This window comes from Lepidochelys kempii, chromosome 24 (genome assembly GCF_965140285.1).
Source record: "Lepidochelys kempii isolate rLepKem1 chromosome 24, rLepKem1.hap1, whole genome shotgun sequence".
NCBI classification, from domain to species: Eukaryota; Metazoa; Chordata; order Testudines; family Cheloniidae; genus Lepidochelys; species Lepidochelys kempii.
Window position 1 is genome coordinate 6,496,431 of NC_136403.1, and position 18,526 is coordinate 6,514,956.

Below are 18,526 nucleotides of genomic sequence, written 5' to 3' on the forward strand. Positions count from 1 at the left end.
GCATTTTTCAGAGGCCCAGCAGGGCTGTCTGCCAAGTGCCATCGTTGCTGTTGATCTAAGCTCTTCCCAGGGTGCATGGGGAGAAAGGGGCAACAGATGCAGTTACCAGAGAAGACTGGGGGGGGGGGCGGTGGCATCTATTTCAGAGACATGAAACTTTAGCCTTTCCAGCTAGTGACTTAGTCCTGGCACATCCCTCACTGCACATCATCCAAAGGCAGATTCCCCTCACTGCTGGTGTACTTGGCCATGTGCCGCCTACAATTGAATCCCTCTTTTCTAATGACCCTGGAACAGAAGCCGTGCGAAGGGTTGGAGGAGGCTGGAGGGTGCTCCCCAGCTTGAGGGCCAAGAGGTTTGTTTTGGAGAACCTGCATAAACTGGACGATCGCACAGCACAGTTAAAAGGACACTGTCTATCTAAGGTCCTGGTCTGGCCCTGTCACCATTGTACCTGAGCACCTCCCCATCTTTCATTTATTTATCCTGTGCACACCTGTGAGGCAGGACAGTGCTGTTATCCCCATTGTACAGATGGGAAACTGAGGCACTGAGAGGTTAAGAGGCTTGCCCAAGGTCATCCGGGAAGTCTGTGGCACAGCTGGGAATTGACCAGAATTTCCCTCCTAACCACTGGACCATCCTTCCTGTCATGCCTCCACTTGCAGGTGATGGGTCCAAAACATGATCCCAGGATGACTGAGTTCTCCCCTCCCCCACTGGCAACTTGGCTACAATCCATGGTGCACTTTAGAACACGGGAATATATTTTGGACCTGTCACTCTTGAGAGCCCTTTGAATTTTAGATTCTTCGTTCTTGTACCACTATTGCTTTGCACTTGCACAGTGCCATTCAGCCAGCATGCTCAAAGCACACTGCAAGTATTTGGTTTTGTAGGACCTGCCTCGAGGTCCTGTCCCCTCTTCCATTTGAATCCCGTACCAGACAGCTCTTAATCGCTGTTTCTGAAACTGTCCTGAAAATATGATGTTACGTTTGCAGCTAATCCATGTTTAGATGCACCCGTTGCTGACACCTGTTGTCAGCAAGAGGTAATTTTGCTGGTAGAGACCAGGTTCAAGTGTTGAACAGCTCTAAGGGCGCCATAATCCTGGAACCCCCAATTTGTGTCACTTGAAATTTTGGGAGAAGCTTCTGCCTCATCCCCAGGTCCAGTCTACCCGTTTTGAGACTGATCAGATGTTTTGGTGAATGGTAAAATTAGGCTTATAACGGAAGCCCCATTGCAAATCTTGATGGCTTGACAGCCTTTGCGCCGTAACGAAACACGGAGCAACGGCAGAAGGTAACCGATAGCAGAGATCTCCTGACAGGTATAACTTTCACCCAGTATTGAAGGCTGAAACCTGCCTTGAAAGAGGATCTGTGTACTGAACTGAACTACGTGTCCTGTAAGACACTTGGAGGCCACGCGTATTGGAAGGGCTCTGCAAAGAAATTGTAGTACCATTAACACGCTCCACTGAACAGCTCTGCATCTCCTAGCTGTGTCCCTAGAGCAGAGGGGAGGCAGGGCTCTTCGACCATGTGTTCCTGTCTGTTTGGTGGTGGGCTTAAAGTTTGACTGGCTCAGCAAAGGAACTTCTCCAGATGTTTCCTCCAGAGGCTCTTTACTATCTCCCTTCTAGCAATTTAGGAAGGACGGGGTGGCTGTGACCCCAGACCCTACCCCACCGGAGACCGTAACCCTAAGTCGAGAACCGCTGACCTACTTTGGTTTTGAAAATTTCACCCTTCATTTTTGGTATTCACTGCGTGATTCTGCATCTGTGGGTTGGGGAGGAGAGAGAGAGAGAATGTGTGTGTGTGTGTGTGTGTGTGTGTGTGATGATACACACATAGGCAGGGTCCCTGGTTGTGAGGATAAGGAGCTTCTGTTTGATACAGATCAAAGTCAGCCAAGGGCTTGGAGGACTGGGGTGATGTGGTTGGGATAGAGAGGACTTTGGCAGCAGTGTATTGATTAGGCTGGAGGAGGGCAGAAGAGGTTGCATGGTCCAATGGATAAGGCACTGGACTGGGAATCAGGAGAGATGGGTTCCATTCCCACCTCTGCCACTGATCTGTTGTGTGACCTTGGGCAAATCATTTGCCCTGTCTGTGCCTAAGTTTCCTTTCCCACCCTCTGTCTGTTTAGAGTATTTCTACATGACACAAGCTGCCCAGAACCCAGAGTTTGTACTTGTATTGCTAGCCTATGCTGCAGCTGTTCCACTGCATCTAAACTGCTTTTTTGCAGGTGTGTTGGTGCAGGTCTGGCTACCTGTGCCGCAGACACACCCTTAGATTGGAAGGGTGGGGACGGTCTCCGATTTTTATGTCTGTGCCTTGCTCAGTGGGGTCCCAGTTCTGGTTGGGACTTCTAGGCACTAGCGTGATGCAGTTAATCATGGAGCAGTCTTGCTAAGAGATGACCTATATTAGCCATAGCGATGGTGTTAGAATTACCAGGGCCCTGTGAGGAAGGTAAACCATAGAACTTAGAGATGGAAAAGCTTATCTTAGGGATTTATTCCACTGCCCATCACCATAGTATTTGAGCACACTCCATACCTGGGTGTCCCCAGGGTGCACGCCCGATACTAAACTGATCTAGCACTTGGCCTTAGCTGAAGGTTCAAGAAGAAGGAATCTGTCAATGAAAATGACACACCGGGATATAGACAGTGGTTCTTTGCTCTGATCACCCGAGAGGATGTCAGAATGTTGATTGTTCTCGTAGCTTCTGGCAAAGAGCTGCTAGTTTTTCTAAGGTTTCAGAGTAACAGCCGTGTTAGTCTGTATTCGCAAAAAGAAAAGGAGTACTTGTGGCACCTTAGAGACTAACCAATTTATTAGAGCATAAGCTTTCGTGAGCTACAGCTCACTTCCTCAGATGCATATCGTGGAAACTGCAGCAGGCTTTATATATACACAGAGAATATGAAACAATACCTCCTCCCACCCCACTGTCCTGCTGGTAATAGCTTTTTCTAAATCAGCTGGCGCGTTGTCTTTTTGGGATGGGATCCCAGAAGCTGAGTGCTGGAGCCACCCTTTCAGGCTGGGCTTAGATTCCTGCTGTACTGAGTAACGTCAGCTAGTTAGGCCTTCTCCCCTGACCGCAGCTTGGCGTCGTCTCTGAATTATTTACAGAAAAGGTAGGATGCAGTACCTCCATTTGCATTTCAAAGAAGGAAAGAAAAAAGATGGATGTCATGTTATTGTAGGGTCCTGCCCACATGTCTCTGGATGGGGATTAGCAGGGATCCTCATCTGAAAACGACACGAATTGGAATAATTTTTGCATTTTTTCACCTACCGGGTGAGGCAAGCATCCCCGTAATGCTGATAAAATCAGTGCTTTCCATCCATAGGTCTCAAAGCATTTTCCAAAGGAAGGTCAAGTATCAGGAGCTCTAGGATATAGAGAGGGGAAAAGAGACTTGGGCAAAGTGCAGGTCTCCCGATTCCTAGTCTAGCAGTGTAGCTTCTGGACCATGCCTTTGCTGCTGCAGGCTTTGTCCAGGGAGTTAAAAGAGCCTGTGATTCTGGCCTGCAGAGCACTGGGGGACACTAGTGTCTGGGTAAAATGTCAGGGCTTTTCTTATTAAAAATCCGCACGAGACTGCTGAGGTGTGGCATACCCATGTCCTGCATGGATGGGAGAGCTGGAAGCTTACAAAGGACATGGATAAGACTCGGAGCACAATTACTCGAGACCCTGGGTAAGAGAATAATGTCTTTCTGTGGACGCATAGCTTGCCGATAGCAAAGCGACTCACTTCCGGCACTCCTACGATCGGGCAAGATCACAGGCAAATCAGGAAGAGGAGAAAAGCCAGTTACGTTGGAAATACTGTCAGATGCACTAGTCTCCAAAGGAGAGTGGATGTTTTACTACTCCTGTTCTGCAGCGAAAGAGGAAAAGAGGTGGATGACAAGCTTTGCACCGGAGCCGTGACTTGATGAAGAAAATACAGTTTTAATTAAAATCTGAGGCTTAGCTGTAAAAGTAAAGGGAAGTGGCTATGGCAACATGACCATCAAATACACAAAGGTCTGGTTTTCTACTTCTCTTGTGCCCTACAGAGTCATTCACACCTGTGCATGTTGGGTGTAAAACGAAACCAGATCAGAATAGCAGCATCCTACACCCACTCTGCACTCACTCTTCATTGGTGAAAATGATGACGCAAGGTGCAAGGCAGAGAAGGGTCCAACCCATAATGTATGAACTTCAGTGCCGTAGAAAGCTCTGACATCTTTCGCAAGCCTCTTTTCCTCTGCAGGTCTCTGGTTCAGATCCAGCCTGGATTGGTAGAGATTGAAAGTTCTCTCCCTGATGGTTCTTTGGTGTCACATAGGTGAAAGGAGCTGGTGTCTCAGACAGAGTTCTCAGGAGCCAGGCTTTCCTCTCCCAAAAAGCCAGCCGCTTCAGAGCTGGCACCAACCGGCTCCCTTCGGGTGCTCTCAGAAGATGAGGCCATGGCTGAGTGATGGAACAACGCCTGCCAGACAGGATATCGAAAAGATCAAGGAGTGACTCCATTAGAGTATAAGGACCTTCACAGGGAGAAAGTATCAGGTACTAACGGGCTCTTTAATCCAGCGGAGAAAGGCAGAGAGAGAGACCCATGGGCTGGAAGCTGACACCAGACAAATTCAGATTAGAAATAAGGCACAAATCTTTATCAGCGAGGAAGAGTCACTGTTGGCACAAACTGCCAAGGAAAGCGGTGGCTTCTCCAGCTCTTGATGTCTTCAAATCAGGACTGGGTGTGTTGCTGGCAGCTGCTTTAGCCAAACCAGTTACTGGGCTCAGTCCAGGGGTAAGTGGGAAGAATTCTCTGGTCTGGTTATACAGAAGATCAGACGAGATGATGTAACGGTCCCTGTAGACCTTAGTCTATGAATTTCTGGGTAATTACAGCATGTCTGCAAGTGCCGTGGTACAGGATGAGGCCACAGAGAGCATGTCTGTAACAACGTGGGCAATGCATTGAAAGGAACTCGCTGACATGGTATCCTGTCGTTTTTTGAATTTGGCTGTGATCTCTGGTCTTATAAACCATTCAGGGTTGGGCATGGGCCAGTACTTGGATGGGAGAGCTCCAAAGGGAAAATACCACATGCTACAGGGAGAGGGGCAGGTAGCAAAGCCGGAAGTCATCTTCCCCAAGTTCGTGCTGAACCAATGTTTCCCCCCCGGTGCTAGGAGAAGCTGTATGGCTGGAGGTGCCATTATTCAGATGAGGGATCAAATGCGGGGTCTGACCCCTTGAGACAATTCAGTGAATCCCAGTGTTGCAGCTAAATTTCAATTTGGCTAACACTGTATGCTCCTTCCCACCTGAAATTCCTCCTGCAATCTCTATTGGACATCATTTTTCCTCTTGCAAAGCATTTGCCGTCCGTTGAAAGCAACTGCTGCTTTCCACCCCAGAGGTGATTTGCCTTTGGACAAGAGACTCGGTAATTCCTTTAGTGCCTCACAAACCTCAGGAGCCTTTCAGACAAAAGGCACCATGGCAATGTAAGATTATTTGCTAATAGACTTTATACATTAAATATGGCAAAACCTGGTAAATTTGCTGACCCTGCAGGAACAGAACCCTAAAACCATGTCGACCTATTACACCACAACGGCTCCATTCTAAAGAGTCTGGGGGATTTGTAAATTTTCTCTTCCAGAGAAAAGGGCAAACGGTTATAATTTCAGATCCTTTTGGATTCATTGCTTTTTGTAAAAAGAAAAGGAGGACTTGTGGCACCTTAGAGACTAACCAATTTATTTGAGCATAAGCTTTCGTGAGCTACAGCTCACTTCATGCATCCGATGAGGTGAGCTGTAGCTCACGAAAGCTCATGCTCAAATAAATTGGTTAGTCTCTAAGGTGCCACAAGTCCTCCTTTTCTTTTTGCGAATACAGACGAACACGACTGTTACTCTGAAACCATTGCTTTTTGTGTAAATGTAAACAACTTACTTTACACAAAATCCCAGGATGTGAAGTTTGTAGATTTATTTATTTTTATGGCCAGAAGGGATCCTCCAATCTTTTTGTCTGACCTCCTGCGTAGCCCAGGCCAGAGACTTTCTTCCAGTTACTGTCCTGAGCCCAAATGTCAAACGAGGCAGATTTGTCATTATTAAATATTGACGGAATCAGACATGTATCGACCCCCTGGGGTTTCTTTGTGATTATCTGTGAACTGGACTAGTGGTTCTCAACCAGGTATCCAGGGGGCTGTGAGCAGGCTTCAGAGGGGCCACCAAGCAGAGCTGGTGTTAGACTTGCTGGAGCCCGGGACAGAAAGCTGAAGCCCTACTGCAAGGGGCTGAAGTCCAGGGCCTTGAGTCCCGCCACCCAGGGCTGAAGTCGAATCCTTAGCAACTTAGCTTTGTGGGGTCCTCTGTGGCGTGGGGCACTGGGCAGTTGCCCAGCTGGCTACCCACTAATGCCTGTCCTGGTTTTTATATGCAGAAAACTAGTTGTTGTGACACAGGGGGCCTTGGAGTTTTTATAGCATGTTGGGGGGGCCTCAGAAAGAAAAAGATTGAGAACCCTGACCTAGACAACTCCACTTTACCCCCCTCCTCACTGACTGCACATTGAGAGAAGGTTTTTAACAGTGCAGTGGGATCCAAGGAAATTTAGCAGTTTTGACAGAGCGGTTTAATACAAGGAAGCCTTCCCAGGGTTTTATTATATTTCCATCACATTCTAACTCCTCTGGTAATCCACTGGCCTCCCTGTAATGAACTCTCTGTTATTCCTTCTGGATTAGAGTGGATATCTCACAATAAACAAGGAGATTTTTATATTAATACTCTGAGCAGCCAGTGTAAGCACCTTAATTCTCTGCTTTCATTGTTCTTACCAGTCCAACTTCCACTCTCTGATCAACAGCTGTGTCTATGGGGCAGGGGAAACGATTCTGCTTTTTTGGTTGTTTTTAACTAAGCAGGAGACAAATGCGCTTTTGGAGCTGGTTGTGTTATTGTGGTTCGTATCTTTGTGATGGTGTTTGTTTAAATACCCCGTGCATTGTACAATGTATAGGCGTAAGCCTAAGGTACTGGGAGTGGATGCTTTACAGTGTGGGAGCCTTTATTGTTTTTGGCATTAAGGCCCCTTTACTCCACTTTGGCAGTGTAAAGGGGCCTTAAAGTGGGCAAAAATCTGTGTGCCACGTAAAGGAACCTTAGTGTAAATGAGCATCTGGCCGGGTGGAGCTGCGGGGGAGGGGTGTGTGTATATACACACACAACTATTCTTTGCTCACTTTGTGTATATATCCATACATGCACAGTGAGCGAAGTGTGTGTGTGGGGGGGGGGGGGGGGCGGGGGCAGTGGAGCATGCATTCCAAGGAATTCCGTGTAAGTAAATTACACTTCAAAAATGTGACATGTTCCACTAATTGAGTCCATCCTTGCAAATGAACGAAATGCCAGTGATTCTACAAGGAACAGGGGCGTTGTTTGCTAGACTACTACCAACCTGGAGGCCCTCAGGCCTTAATGATACTGAAACTGCAGATAAAATCTTCTCACTTTACTGGGAGTTAGGCTCCTAGAAACCTGTAAAAATCTGTCTCTCAAGGCCTGATCCAAAGCCCACTGAAATCAATAGGACCCCTATCCGCTTCAGTGAGGTTTGAATCCAGGGGCCACGGGGCCTGATCCTGCGAAGTACTGAGCACTCCTAAGAGATGCTCGGTGTTAGCAGGAATTGAAGGAGCCAGCTGCAGCACAGGATTGGGCCCTGAGTATCCCTGTATGCTGCACAGTCTGTTCGCAACAGGGCTCTTGGCAAATGTCATTTTGCAGCAGCTTTAAGATTTGCTCTGCCACCCCTGTGCGCGCCCCTGCTGGCGCAGCGTTGGGTCAGGTTCCCGCAGCACCCTGCCCTTTCTTACAGAACACCTGCAACATTAGCCGCGTTAGCAACAGCTTCTCTGTAGAGCCTGGAGCTATTTAAACATTCAAGTGTCCGCTTGGATTAGGCCTGAGCGCAGATAGCGAGAGCCGTGACTTAGCTCTGAATGGGGAGCTTTCCCATTTAAAATGTAACTGGGAGCCTTTCAGGACATCTGTTCCTCCATGTGACCTTCCTCCACTGGGACAGCGCATGGGCTTGGCCCAGGCTCCTTCCATTGGTAAATGACCAGCATCATACTTCTTTTGTGTGGAATTCAACACCCAGCCTGCAACGGATTTGAAATTCAAGCTTGGGCTTGACAGAATCCCCCTGCACCCCAGTGCCCTAGTCACTGGACAAAGCCTTATCTATTAAGTTCAATGAAAGCAGGCTTTTCTCAGGGGGGCGGTTTGCCCGTAGCGGTTCTGACCCCAGCAGCGGGTGCCAGTATCATTCCTCCAGAGCGAGAACCGCTCCGCAGCTCTAGTCTCAGCTGATAACTAGTAGTGCAAGGCCAGCTTCTAGGGCCAGACTCCAGCTTCTTCCAGCCCGGCGGGTTTGTCTCCATCCCTTCCTCTCGCTGCTTCGTGTGTTCCTCTCCCGAACGATCGATCGGGAGCGCTCTGTACGTATCACGGGGTGTGTCACTTGGCGGGGAGTTCCGAGTGCTGGCAGGCCTGTGTTTTTATCCTGGGATGCCCCAAAATAACAACAGCTGATTTTCATTTTTTTAATTGCCTTAATGAAGAAGAGCCCCATATTCCCATGGGAGGGGGGCATCGCTTCACAGCTGATCCACATCTTTGAGATGTGCAGATCTTACCATAGTGTCCGAGAGATGTGGACACATGCCCAGTTTATGAGAGTAACCATTGCACTAAACTCTAAGGGGTAAGTCCTGGCTTACGCAGCTACGCACAGCCAGAAAGCCATAGCAGGGAGAGGACACTAGGAGATGTCTTGTCCTGCAGAGATGCCAATGGCTGGGTCACACGAGAGCTCTGCTGTATGTTGGATCAGTGGCCGTGCACATAGATCAGCTGGGCAGGGACATAGCCACACCTAGGGGTGTGAGTTTTGCAGAAGGCTTGTTCTTTGCGGTCTAGTGTTTAGAGCAGAGGTCTGGAAGCCTAGGGGCTTGGCTCTCTTCGGGTACTCTCTGCGCACTCCTCGCTGTAGTATCTGAGGGTTATGTCGCTGCCTTATTTTGTGACCTGGCTCATGCCCATGCTCACCACCCTGGCAAGTCATAAGCACAAGCCTAAAAAGAGGGGGCCTGATTCTTGATTGCATGAAGGCCTGGTCACATCGCTCCGGTGTGAATGAGAATTCAGCCTGATGTGGGACCTTCAGACTGAGCATCAGAGCATAGCGAGGGCAGATGGTGCCGTGGTTGGAGACACGTGTTCTGATCCCTGCTCTTTCACTGACTTCCCATGTAACCTTGGATAAGTCTCTTTGTCTCTCTGTGCTCGTTTCCCCACCTGTACAAGGGGGGTAATGGCACCGCCCTGCTGCACGGTGCTGTGTGAGGATACAACCATAAAAGATTGTGAGGGGCTCAGATACTACAGTGATGGAAGGCAGATAAGCACGATCAATTGATCGATAGATTTGCAGATCCCGTTGACTTCATTGGGAGTCATGCATGCTCACTTTCCTTCCATTTAGAAGGAACAATCAGTTGCACACACACACACACGATGGGAAATGGCTGCCTTGGAAGGAGTACTGCAGAAAGGGATCTGGGGGTCATAGTGGATCACAAGCTAAATGAGTCAACCGTGTAACGCTGTTGCGAAAAAAGTGAACATCATTCTGGGATATATTAATAGGAGTGTTGTAAGCAAGACATGAGAAGTAATTCTTCAGCTTTACTCTGCGCTGATTAGGCCTCAACTGAAGTATTGTGTCCAGTTCTCGGTGCCACATATCAGGAAGAATGTGGACAAATTGGAGGGAGTCCAGAGAAGAGCAACAAAAATTATTAAAGGTCTAGAAAACATGACCTATGAGGGAAGATTGGAAAAAACTGGGTTTGTTTAGTCTGGAAAAGAGAAGACAGAGAGGGGACATAACAGTTTTCAAGTATGTAAAAGGTTGTACGAGAAGGAAGAAAAATTGTTTTTCTTGACCTATGAGGATAGGTCAAGAAGCAATGGGCTTAAATTGCAGCAAGGGAGGTTTAGGTTGGACATTAGGAAAAACTTCCTAACTGTCAGTGTGGTGAAGCACCGGAATAAATTACCTAGGGAGGTTGTGGAATCTCCATCATTGGAGATTTTTAAGAGCAGGGTAGACAAACACCGGTCAGGGATGGTCTAGATAATACTCAGTCCTTCCATGAGTGCAGGGGATTGGACTAGATGACCTCTCGAGGTCCCTTCCAGTCCTATGATTCTAGTAGAAACCAGGCCTTTACCCTCAGTGAATTTGTGTGGGGGGGTGGAGGGTGAGAAAACCTGGATTTGTGCTGGAAATCACTTTAGATAAGCTATTACCAGCAGGACAGTGGGGTGGGAATAGGTATTGTTTCATATTCTCTGTGTATATATAAAGCCTGCTGCAGTTTCCACGATATGCATCTGAAGAAGTGAGCTGTAGCTCACGAAAGCTTATGCTCTAATAAATTGGTTAGTCTCTAAGGTGCCACAAGTCCTCCTTTTCTTTTTGCCTGTAAACAGAGGATCATTAACTCATCTCCCCACAAAGCTGAAAATTCATGACTGTAAAATGCTTTCAGAGCCTCTGATGGAAAACACTAGCAAGGTATAAACACCTGTTAAGGAATTTTCCATGTCTTTATAACAATATCAGATGGGCTACCTCCCTTGTTTTTAAATTAGAGCTGGCAGATCTGCTTAAAAATACCCTTGTTACGACTTATCAAAAAGGTAAAAGGGCCTTTGTGGCCATGTTCTGTGTGTGAAGAACACCAGGCAGTGACTCACCATAAAGATAGATCTGGTGTATGAGCGATGAACTGCCACATCTGTCCACTTAATGAAATTCTTTTATAGCGGGCCTACACTGAAGATTAGGTTGAAGGCAATTTCGCTGCATCTGCCCGTTGGTGGAACCACTTGCTAAATATAAACCTCTGACTCCAGCTCCCATCTGCTTCTTTCTTTAGCATAATGAACAATAATGGAAGGGCTGAAAAGCTTGGGGTATTAATGGTAGATCCTCTTTTTATATATACACATAACTTAGTCTTTTTTTTTTTCATTTAATTTTATTTACTGTGAAGGCAAATGTCCATGCCTGGCATGGTTCCAGTCCTGAATTTCGATCTTAACAATCTTTGCAGCTGCCTGCAGGATTCAGGGCGAATCCGTCCGACAGAATAAGTCCAGAGCTGTCATGAAAATGTCTTGGGCTTTATCTACTGCTTTCCATCCTGAAGGGTTCTAAAACTGTATCTATATCATGTACGCAAGAGTCACTGAAAGGCAGCCACCTCTGGGGTGGAATGTGGCAGCTGTTTAACAGCCACCTGCAATGCTGTTCAACAGTGTTGGGCGAGGAGTGAAGAGAAGTGTGGCACACTATTGAAATGGGGGAGAAGTCAGATAGAATGGAGTTCCCTGATATGGCATTTGGCCAGGATGCTAGCGTCCTGTCTCATATAGAAATTCCCTGGGACTGTTCCCATCCATCTGTGTGCCAATGGCTTTACCTCATTTCCAAAAATCTGTACCTCGGGCTCCATAGCACCTCTTTGCTCTATGCTCAAGTGTTTGGAGTCAGCACTGACTCAAAAAAGAGCCCCCCACGACTGACTCCCCGCTCTCCCTGTCCTGCAGCACAGCACCACCTAATCCCACGCTGGGCCACTGGGGTCAGTTCTGACTGGGATGGAAGAGCGCCCCCTACTGAGTCACCTGTTCAATTCAGCCATGCCCACCTGACCAATTTCTCTGCTTGCTTGTTCTGTGCAAACCTGCCCACACCCTGCAGATCTCAGAACTTGCCTAGTACATCAGGAAGAGGAAACTGCAGCAGGGCAGTTAAAACCCTGGTCTCTCATCACAGTTCCTTCCCCGTCCCTTTCCTTGGGCTGCGGGTGGAGAGAGCAATTTCCCCCCCCTTTATTCACAGTGAGGGTTGATCCTTTGCTAGGGAGCCATAAGACCATTTTTCAGCACTGGAGAGTTGTGTGCTTTTGACTGATAGAGTTTCAGGGCTGCTGGAGGTGCGGGGATAGAATAAATAGGTGGCTAAAAAGAGGAGAAAGAGACTGGTAGGAACATCCGGCTTTGGAGCCAACAGGTCCAGGGCGCAGGTTAAGCACAATCCTGCAGCGACTAATCCCAGGGAATGTACAGGGTGACCCATTTACCCAGTTACAGGATTAGCCCTGTTGTTTTCCATGTGCCACTCCCCAGCCAGGGTGTCCCTAGTCAGAGCTCCAGTAGCTCGAGCTATGTGGATACCAGAAGTATTTGGTGCTAAATGTGGTTTTAACATGCAGCTAGAGGCTGGTTATCCATGCTAGCTAACATGGATGTAGGAGTAAGTCCGTGGCTAGGGGCACGTGAACTGGGCAAATCTTTTCCCAGCTCTCTGCTCCCTGATCTTTACCAGGCTTCTGATCTTTATAGATACAGGGCCTGCTTCTCAGTCACTTTGTTCCTGTATCTGGGGCTTCCCGACTTCTTTGTGCTCCTTGTATTCTTGGTCTGGGCAGAGGCCTACCTGGCCCCCAGTATAAATTGGAGTATGAGTTAGAGCAACATCAAGGCTGCTCCAAGTTGCTCTCTGATTCCTGGGGCCCCCGCGGAAGTAGAGAATAGCTACAGCACACTGCATAGTAGCTGTGCCCCGATCCACTCTCTGTTCTGGGGGCTGGGAGCAGGACCCTCATCAGCTCCACTCTAATTGGAGGGCCCCTCCATGGGGAGATTTTCAAGGGGCCAGTTCTGGCATGAAGGCGCGTTAGCATAGCTGTGAATCCAGCCTCCTGGAGATAAAGTTAACGAGTAAGAGTCCCCTTTAAAATGAAAAGCAAGTCAGTCCCTGTGGCGCTGTTATGGATTCCATCTGCTGCCTTTAGAACCTAAAAATAAAACCAGGAGGCGGAACTTGACAGCTGTCTTCAAAGAACCGAGCGGCCACCGCGTGCGCGGGTCCGGCTCTCCTTGCCGTCAGTCGGGACTTCACCCGCGCCAGAATGCAGGGCTTAATTCACATCTGGTTCGGTGCTTGCTTTCAAAGCCTCATGATTCACCACCTTGGCAGGCAGCCCTGGATTCTGACGATCTATTTTGGGGGAATAACATTTCCACAGAAATTTTTGTTGTGTTTTGCAGTGTCACCTGTTTTTTTTAAAAGTAACTTGATCAGCACATTGAGGGAATGAATCAATCCAGAGCCTGGTAACCGTGTAGAACATTGCATGCGTAACCATCATCCATGCAACCCAGGTCCTGATTAGATCTTACAGGGGGGGCGTCCCTTTCGTTTTCAAAACTCTTGAGCTGCTTCACAAAGGCTGTGCTGGGCCAGATCCCCAGCTGGTGTAAATGGGCATTGCTTCATTGGAGTCGCTGAGGCCAGATCCCCAGCTGGTGTCAGTCAGCCCCACTCCATTGGCTTCAGTGCGGCTACACTGATCTACATCAGCTGGGCCTCTGGCCCCATCTCTGCTCATGCAGACATAGAGGGCTGAAGGTATGTGTGTTCCTGGCTCAGCACTTCAACCCAATCATGTGATTCTTCTCCTGCCTCACCTACTTTGGGGGCAGTGTTGTCTCAAGATTAGAGCAAGGCACTTGGGAGGCGGGACTCCTGGGTGCTAATTAAACCTCTGCTACTGCCTGCCGTGTGACCTTGGGCAAGTTACTTCTCGGAGTAGCTCAGGTTTCTCCAGTGTAGGCCGCAGCAATGAAAGCCAGTTGACAGTGAGGTGGCGAGTCTGAATGAATTGTCTGTATGGGGCTTTGAGATGCCTGGCTGGAAGGTGCTGTGTGAACAAAGTTAAGTTGCTTGCTTGCTTGCCGCAGTGTTCACGGCTGGTGGGTATTCTCTTTCCTTTGCCATTCCATGGCCGGTAACAGCTGGGATCCCACCAGCAGCAGAGTGTTTTTGCATAAGATTCATAACACATCTGCCCTGCAGTTCACACCTGTAAAGTGTGTGTGTGTGGGGGGGGGGTTCCAGAGAGAGCGTAAAAGGGGGCTCTTGGCACTAGACTAGGCCTCAGGAGATCTGACTTCAGTTCTGGGCTCTGCCACAGACTCCCTGTGACCTTGGCCAAGTCACTTCCCCTCTCTGTGCCTCCATTCCCCATCTGTACAATGGGGAGAACGCTCCTTCCCTGCCTCATAAGGAGGCTGGGAGGATAGTCATGAATCCAGATGCAACGCTGTGCTATAGTTATTTATATTGTTGTAGTGTCAAGAGACCCCCACTGAGACCAGGGCCACATTGGGCCAGGTGCTGCACAGACACAGGCCCTGCTTCAAAGGGATGGTAACAAAAGATGGGTGGGGAAACTGAGGCACAGAGTAGGGGCATGACTTGCCCAAGGTCATCCAGCAGCTTAGTGGCCGAGCTGGGAACATAACCCAGGCCTGCTGGGACGGGGGGCAGGGATGCCTGCTTCTTTAATTATGATGAGCTGGGTTAAGTGGAAGCAATATGCAGGTCTCCTGAGGCCTGGTCCAGTGCCCTCCCCACTGGACCACAAGGCCTCTAGATACTGCAGGAGCCAGTAAAAAGCCTACAATGAATCAAAAACAACACAAGTGGCTTTAGCCCATTATCCTTTGGGAGTTTGTTTTTCCTGAAGGGATTGAATTAAAGCCCCAACCCTTAAACCACTTTGAGATATATTTAAACCAATGTGTTCCCAAGGTTTAGCCTCTCGCTCGCGTGCGCTAGTCCGGATTAAGCTTCCCTGTGATTTGTGACGGGTCAGGCTGTCTGGCTGGGTCCTTAATGCAGATAGTCCCTGTTTGGCTCTAACACATCCCTGCTTCTCCTGCTAACACGCCCACACCCCCAACACACCCCGTGCAACATCCTCTTTGACCTATTGCTCTCTCCCAGCTGCTAAGTGACTCCATATTCCCAACAGGAGCAAACCTTTTCACTGAAAGCAGGGGCACGTTTCCGGGTGTGGATAATCTCAGCCTCTTCAGACCGTCTGATCAGAGGGGGTGAAATTGCCAAGACCTCGAAGCAGCAAGCATTAGTCAGGGGCAAGAGTAGACCCCAGGAGTCCTGAACTCACGTGCTCGGGGGGAGCTCCCGTCTCCCCAGAAGATTATTACACTAACACACTGCCCCAGCCTTTGCTTTGCAAGCTCCTTTCCCAGAGACTGCCAGGAGGTGCGGGGGAGTGTGGGGGTGGTCTGCAAACCCGGTGTGTTTCACAGGAGCTGGCTTCTGGCAGGTAAATTCTCCAAGGGTCACTGATTTGCAGACTCTGCTCCATGTAAATTCTTATACCGTCATCCTAGTATCTGGGCATGCAGTAATGAGGGTGCGCTCCCTAAGCCTTTTGTTTGGCAGGGTTTGGGGAAAGGCTGAAGGCTGTGTTTGGGTGGGGAGGTGGAAAGGGTTTTGATTTATGGCCAGGTTTGTTAATTACTCCTCTGCATGTGATCACTTAATGAGTCTGGCGTAATGGTCCTGGATTCTGGAGGCACTCAGGTACCTGCTGACGTCTCATTGGCTTCACTGGCTGTTCAGCACATGCTTAAAGTTAAGTGTGTACTTTAAGTCTGGAGTTTTTTAACATTGCCTAAGAGATTTAGGCACTCAGCTGCCCTTGGAATCTAAATTCCCTTACGCTCCCCTGCCAATCCCATCTGTACATGCTTTGCTGACTAGGGATAAATTTAAGCACATGCTTAAACCCTTTGCTAAATTGGGGTTTTCTTTATAATGGGACTTGCAGCTGAATTAATTGCCAGCTTGCCCAAGGAGTCTGGATGCGATTTAAATCTAAACCAGTGATCTCTCAATTGAATGCATAGACTTGTGAATGCCTGGGAAGTAAAGAGACCCTTGCATTGTGTCGAAGTCCGGCCGAGTGGCTGGCAAGTGAGCTGAGGAGCAGTGGCCCAGCCAGCCAGAGGGACTGCCTTGCAGGAACCCTGCCAACCCCTAGCGTGAAATGTCAAGGAAGCATTAGCCGGAGGTTACAACCCTCGCCTCTTCCTGCTCCATCAGTGGCTCGGGAAGAGCCAGAGCGAGCGGCTTCCTGGCTTTGTGAGTGAGTGGATGCTGGCAAGGAAGAGCAGGGGCAGAGCCGGGGAGATGAGTAAATGCTGCCCTGATCAGGCGGAGTTGTGGTTCATTGCCTGGGGGAGGAGAGAGACCTGAGCCCTGCTCTGGGAGGAGGAGGTGGGCCCTGCTGCTTTAATTCTGAATGGCTGTGCTGAGTGAAAGCATCAGGCGGTTTTGCTCTGCAGGCTGGCTGTCAGTCCCCAGGCCTGGCATGGTACTTGGTGTACGCAAGCAGGTGGGTGGGGCGTGCACCCTCACCTCCACTCTGCCCTTCAGTGTCTCCGGGGTTAAATCCCCAAGGCACATTATAGGAATCCTTATTGCTGGGGAGAGGGAAGAAAGCTCCTATGATCTCACCCTGCATAACTCCTCTCTGACACCCCCAGAAATCCTAGAGCCAAACCTGTGTCCCCGCAGGCCCCGCACGAGTAGCAAGCCCAGACCTGGGTGCACTCTGCAGTGAAGATGACAAGCCTTGAGCATCTGTCAACACCCACCCCTTCTCCCCCATCCGCCCGCTGACCCAGCTCATCTATGCCTCCCTCTTGGAGAGGAAGCGGCACATCTGAAGGAAACCTGCTAGTGAGGTGGGGCATTGTCTGGGGGACTGAGCTTGACAGTAGGAGGCTGGGACTCCTGGCTTCTATCCCTTGTTCTGCTGCAGACTCCCTTGGGCAGGTCATGGCGCCTCTCTGTGCCTCAGTTTCTCCAGATGCAAGGTGGGGACATCCTGGGGTACTGAGAGCAGGCACAGAGCTCAGAGCTTGCAGAGCACCCGTTGCCTGCATGGAAGGCTCAAAACCAGGTGCTGTCTGCCTGAAGAATGAAACACTGGCTCTGGGCTCCGCTAACTTTTGATTCTCTGCTTGGCAGCTTCCTCGAGGAAATTTCAGCTTCCGGGTTCCGCGGCCGGGGCGCCGAGAGCTCTCAAGTTACAGTGAGAGCGAGCAGCAGGCGGTGAACACTGGGGGACGCCACCGCTTCCCATCTGGAGCTCCTACAGACTGACCAGACGGCGTCGAAGCAGCGCTGGGCACTCCCGCGGTCCATCTTGCCATCCTGCTGCTAAGCAACACACAAGCTGGCCTCTGCCTCAACATGCCAGGCCGGGCCCGAAATCCCAGCATCCTTGGCGTTACCTTCCTGCATGGCTCTTTAATGGGACGCAGCAGAAGAACTGCAGGGAGGTGGCGGAATCACAGATCCTGGGAAAACGTTACCTTTGGGTGCCCGGCGCCTTTGAAAATCCAGCTATTTCTGTGTCTCTTCATAACCACAACTGGCCTGCCCAGAATCTCCAGTTGCCTGCGTGTGTTGATCCCTCCAAGGTAAAGGCTGGATGGGCTCTCGCAGCCTCTGGCTCTATTTGTTTAATTGTCTGCAGCCCAGCTCCTCACCGATAACTTTCAGGGTCTAGGCCTATATGTTTGGAAGTTCATTAAACATCCCACTCTGACCAACTCTTATATTTTAAATGATTCCAGATATTTGTCCCCCTCCTTTTTATAATGTCCATGAAACTAGCTATATTCCTGACTGGCCCCATTCTTGAGCCCCTGCGTCCATGGGGGGACAGAGCAGCATGGGCCCCTGTACTCCTTCCCCCCTTTTCTGTTCCCGTGTTGTGATCGGGAAAAGTTCGTGTGACGCTAATAAAAATAAAATTCAGTTTTCTGGCAGAAACAACAGTTTTGGTTTTGTGATGGTTTGGGAAGAGTAGCCTGAATTATAACCCCAGGGCAGATGGCGGGGAGGAACATGCCAGAGTCCTGATCATAGGGCTGGCAGCCGGGCTATATCAAGTGCTAACTTTGGTCCTGACACATGCTCTGTGACCCCAAATGAGGAGTCACTTCTGTGCCTCGGTTTCCCCATTTGTAGAAGTGCGTGATAACTCCATTCCGGGCAGTGGATCACAGCAGCCTGACCCTGTGAGTTTGACAGTTGGGCAGTGGGGCCTATACTGGGACAGGATTTCCACCTCCCTGGTTACTCCGTGGCTTATGCCTCCAGTGCTGGAAGATGCCAAAAGCTCCATCCATTCTTCTCCGGGCTGCATTCTGCAGCCTTAGGCTGGGCTCAGGGGAAGAAACTGAACTTTGAGTGAGTTGGGAACAGAGTTCCAAGGCTCCAACTCCTTCCCCTCCAGATGCCTGGGCCAAAATCCTTAACGCTGTGAGTGCGGCAGCGTGGCTGGGGCTAGCCCATGGGATGGGAAATTGAGACCCTGGCTCCTACCTGCCTGCAGCCAGGCCTTGCAGTCCTGCCTCCTTTCATAGGAGTGAGCCTCTGAGATCCTGCTAAGTTAAATGGAGACTTTCCAGTGACCCAGCCACCGTGTGATGCCCACGGGAAGGG

The 18,526-nt window shown here is 49.5% G+C and overlaps 1 protein-coding gene across 1 annotated transcript in view; it reads left to right on the forward strand.

Annotated features, from left to right (window-relative positions):
- Positions 1-17,854, forward strand: part of VPS45 (vacuolar protein sorting 45 homolog) — a 53,992-nt gene extending 36,138 nt beyond the window's left edge. The window contains exon 15 of the mRNA XM_073322441.2: positions 17,042-17,854. Within this exon, the coding sequence (XP_073178542.1) occupies positions 17,042-17,129 (88 nt within the window). The 3' untranslated portion in view covers positions 17,130-17,854. The remainder of the gene's footprint in view (positions 1-17,041) is intronic.
- The last annotated feature ends 672 nt before the right edge of the window (positions 17,855-18,526 follow it).